Genomic DNA, 4,803 nt, shown 5'->3' with positions numbered 1-4,803 from the left:
AAAAAAAAAAAAAAAAAAAAAAAAAAAAAAAAAATTACCAACTAAAGTTAGAGTGATCTTACAGTTTGAAAGGGCTTCAAAATTACTAGTATTCCCATTTTGAAAAGTTAGAAAAATTACCAAATATCCAAAATAGTAAAAAATGTAGACGCATTAAAAATACACACTTAAAGACCTAGACTACAACAGAAAGTGAACCCTATAATAGAGTTTTCATTTTTCCTTAAAGCAGATATGAAACTTTTACCTGAGCACAACAAATGAAAGCAATTGAAAGTGTCAGCAGGAAGACTGAAGATACAACCACATCAACTGAGCGCTGTGGCCCCCGTCTCTGTGGAGTGAGACACGTGTTAATGTTTTAGATTACTGGCAGACAGCAATGGCCCTCACATCATTAACACTGAATTATACTATATTCGTGTAGAAATAACATTTATAAGAAGTTTCTAAGATAGGATTTTAACATATTTTGGACGTCATCAACTTTAGGTACTGAAATCCATGCATTTCCAAAGTAAGGGAGACTGATTCATTGACATACTTTCAGTTGGAGTATTTCCCAAAAAGTCAGAACAATGTGTACCATTTAATTATCACTTTGCCCCTAGGAAATTTAGATTTTCTTTTACCTTTCTAAGCTCTTCTTTACCTACCCCTCCCAGCTTTGCAGAAAGATGACATCCAACTTACTGTGCAGCAAATCTGTCAGCTGCTGATATAATCTGCCTGATACCCAGAACTACACTATCTACTAAGTAACTGCTGCCAGGAGCTTTAGTGAGCATATTCTTGCATATACTCTATTGTTAATCAAATTAAACTCACCTTTAGATAGGAACGCAGTGATAACCATATTTTAATATTCTCCACCTTCTTAAGTCTGAAATGAGGTATTTCATATTTCCGAGCTTTCCTGGCAGAAGTAATATGGCTGAAGAGTTTTGCAAATAAAAATCTCTAGAAGAGGTTTAAAAAAATAATCACAGTGAAATGTATGTATGTGTCTGTGTATTCATATAATTGACAACAATATTCCCAGAATATAAAAATGTTAAAAAGAATGAAGTTCTAATCAGTGATCACTAAGATGGACAGTGAAAATTTTCATTAACAGCTCATTACCCTCTTGTTTTCAAAGCACATTACATAGAAATAGACTTCTTCACAATATGGTACACTCAAAATTTGCGAGCAATATTCTTTGGAAACCCCCAAAGAATGGCTGGAGTTTGTGGATCCACTACTTCACAAACTCAAATGTTTATACATGATTCTGGCTTATTCTCAAATTTCCATTCAAAAATCACATTTCTAGGGCTCGACACAGTGGCTCACGCCCTGTAATCCCAGCACTTTGGGAGGCAAAGATGGAAGATCGCCTGAGCCTTGGAGTTCGAGACCAGCCTGGACAACAAAGACCTCACCTCTATGAAAACAAAAAAAATTAGCCGGGTGTGGTGGCCCAGGCCTGTAGTCCCAGCTACTGGGGAGGCTGAGCTAGGAGGACTGCTTGGTCCTCAGGAGAGGTCAAAGCTGGAGTGAGCCGTGATCACACCACTGCACTCCAACCCGGACAACAGAGCAAAACCCTGTCTCAAAAAAAAAAAAAAGTCACACTTCTGCATATCACCAGTATTCTAAGCCCTCCACTTACAATTCTTATCAAATTTCAATAAATTTATTTCTTACTGGCCATTTTTCACAAAAACATTATCACATGTAGAGAATTATTTTATTCTACGGATAAAAAATTAAAAAGGCACACTGAAGTACAGATGCTAAGCAGTCAGCTAGGTTCATTCACTGGCTAAGCCACTTATTCTACACATGAGGCCCAGCAGAATTTCAGATTATAATGTGTAATTTGTAAATAGTAACACAAACAATAAATCCACAAATATCAAAAATTCACTTATCAATCCTTTATTGCCTACATCAACTTGAAGAGAGACCAAGAGACCAAAAACAACTCAACGGAATATCATATACAAAAACAGAGGTAAAAAATTTTACTTATTTCTCCACTGACCTGTTTATATGTTCTCTCTGCCACACACATCATGAAAAAAAACATCCAAGTAAGACACAATCTTTCAAAAAAATTAATTATGGACAAAACAATAATAGGTATAACAGGTGGTGCCCCACAAAAGAGAGTCAAGATCTCCTCAGCTGAAATGGACTTCAGTTGGTCAAGGTTCTTCTCACGGAAAAGTCGATGTAAGAATGGAAAAAATGCTAATCCAATAGTGACAACATTTCCCAGCATCTGATAACCTACTCCTTGCTGATATGCATTGACCTGTGAATTAAAATTTCCATCATTATTGTGTAGCTAAATGGAGTTACAAAGCAATATTTATCAGGCCAGGTGCGGTTGCTCATGCCTGTAATCCCAGCACTTTGGGAGGTCGAGGTGGGCAAATCACGAAGTCAGGAGTTCGAGACCAGCCTGGCCAATATGGTGAAACTCCATCTCTACTAAAATTACAAAAATTAGCTGGACATGGTGGTGCACGCCTGTAGTTCTAGCTATTCGGGAGGCTGAGGCAGGAGAATCACTTGAACCGGAGAGGCAGAGGTTGCAATGAGCTGATATTGCACCATTGCATACTCCAGCCTGGTGACAGTACAAGACTCCGTCTCAAAAAACAACAAAAAAAGCAGTATTTATCAAATACTATTTAGACTATTAAAAACACATTCTAAAAGCATAAATACAAATAACATACAGATTTATGACTTTTAAATCTTATTAAAAATTTTGATTCAATGAGATAAGGAGTATCTGTAAAGAATACCTGAACAGTTGATTACACTAATTAATAGTGACCAGATATAACAAATAATACATATGCTACCATGTAAAGACTCTGACTACAAAATTAGATATATGTTAATAATATATACTATATATATGATATGATATACATATGCTTCAAAAGCAGAGTCATACTGTTTTAATCACTAAGAGATTCTTATGAAATAGCTCCTGATCATGTTTTGAAAAATCTGAAAACAAATTTAATCTTACCCTGCTCATGATGATGCCACTTATTTCCAATACAGACATATCCATTTTTTTGCACTCATTGCCTTCCCAGATTATTGCACTAACTCGATCAGAGGCAGGACTTGAATTCTGAAGCCAGAATAAATGGTTCTGAGAAGAAAAATATAAAACTGTTTCTATCCAAGCTTTCTTTCCTCCATTAGTTTTTCTTTCCCTTTATCTTAACAGTTTGAAAGGACTTCAAAATTACTTGTATTCCCATTTTGAAAAGTTAGAAAAATTATCAAATATCCAAAATGTAAAAAAATGTAGATTCCCAGGCTCCATATGCCACCACTCCAATAACCGCTTCTATGATGCTGGTCCTTTTTTCTTTTTTGAGACAGGCTCTCACTATGTTGCCCAGGCTGGTCCCAAACTCCTGGGCTCAAGCAATCCTTCCATCTCAGCCTCCTGTGTAGCAAGGACCATAGTCACATACCACCATGGCCAACTAGGTCCTTTTTTCTTTACTTAGCCATTCTCTTACCTGGAGAGAGAATAAATGTCTTCTGTTATGAGGAGAGATAGGAGTCCACGAACTCCAAGGTTGCTTCCCTCTCTAAAAGTATGGAAGTGAGGATAAGCTTAGTGTAGTCATGGGCTATTAAGGAAGAAAGCAGTTCTTTTTTTTTTTAATATATATTTTTTTAAAGATGGGGTTTCACCATATTGGTCAGGCTGGTCTCGAACTCCTGACCTCAGGTGATCCGCCCACCTCAGCCTCCCAAAGTGCTGGGATTACAGGGGTGAGCCATCACGCCCGGCTGGAAGAAAGTATTTCTAGAGCTAGGGGACTACACTGGGAGTAACAGGAAGTAAAGAAAGAGAGATACTAAAAGGCCTTATTTATCACAAGAATGACTGAGGACTATTAAGTCTGTTTCTGGTCTAACCAGGACACAGAAATTTAGCAAGGCTTAGAAAAGCTCAAGTGGGGACAGTCACAATGAAAAACAGCTCCCTCTCCTCCTCTGCCATATCATGACTTATTCTGTAAGTACTAGCTCAAGTCCCATTTCACCATCATGGTCCTCTCTGACAGCCTTACTAACTTTGCCCTTATCTGAAAAGAAAAACTTTTATGGTCTGCATCAGACAAATTAGCATCTTATTATATGGTGCTTTTATGGCATCCTCTACTTATTTCCTATATAATTATCTTGTTCCCAAACTAAAATATAACCTCTAGAAAAGGACCATCTGGCATATTTTTTCTCTTTCTACCACAATGCTTAGCATAATGCCGACAAGCATTTACTGATTTGAATCACTGATGTGCTTCATTGATTCACTGACTTATGCAACTCACATTTATTAAGCACCTACTATGTAGCATGCCTGTGGATAAAATGGAGAACAAGATAGATGTCCTTGCTATCAAGGAGCTCACAAACTTCTGAAGGACGTCACTATACAGCATGATAAGGAAAGGCAAGAGTGCTTTAGGAGTATATAGGAAATGCTTTCTAAAGGAAGCATCACTCAAGCCAAGACCTGCCTGAAAATAAAAATGAATAAACCAAAAGAATGGGCATTAGAGAAAATCATGTCCCAGGAAAGAAACCTGTATGCACAAGGACCCAGAAGCGTATGAGGCCTGGTACATATCAGAAAAGAAGGAAGGGGCCGGGCGCGGTGGCTCAAGCCTGTAATCCCAGCACTTTGGGAGGCCGAGGCGGGTGGATCACGAGGTCAAGAGATCGAGACCATCCTGGTCAACATGGTGAAACCCCGTCTCTACTAAA

At 37.9% G+C, this 4,803-nt stretch overlaps 1 protein-coding gene across 10 annotated transcripts in view; it reads right to left on the bottom strand.

The window, feature by feature from the left end:
- Positions 1 to 27: 27 nt before the first annotated feature.
- PHTF1 (putative homeodomain transcription factor 1) overlaps positions 28 to 4,803 on the bottom strand; it is a 55,592-nt gene continuing 50,816 nt past the window's right edge. For 5 of the 10 annotated variants that reach the window (XM_037737021.1, XM_037737023.1, XM_037737022.1 and 2 more), the window contains 4 exons: positions 3,038 to 3,166; positions 2,033 to 2,305; positions 829 to 960; positions 28 to 334 (listed from right to left, as the gene is read on the bottom strand). In XM_037737021.1, coding sequence (XP_037592949.1) covers positions 224 to 334; positions 829 to 960; positions 2,033 to 2,305; positions 3,038 to 3,166 — 645 coding nt within the window. In that variant the 3' untranslated portion in view covers positions 28 to 223. The remainder of the gene's footprint in view (positions 335 to 828; positions 961 to 2,032; positions 2,306 to 3,037; positions 3,167 to 4,803) is intronic. The other 5 variants (XM_037737020.1, XM_017524264.2, XM_017524267.2 and 2 more) reach the window with 2 other exon arrangements.

Source organism: Cebus imitator, unplaced genomic scaffold (assembly GCF_001604975.1).
Source record: "Cebus imitator isolate Cc_AM_T3 unplaced genomic scaffold, Cebus_imitator-1.0 Scaffold32, whole genome shotgun sequence".
Lineage (NCBI taxonomy): Eukaryota > Metazoa > Chordata > Mammalia > Primates > Cebidae > Cebus > Cebus imitator.
This window is presented reverse-complemented; position numbering and strand designations above follow the sequence as displayed.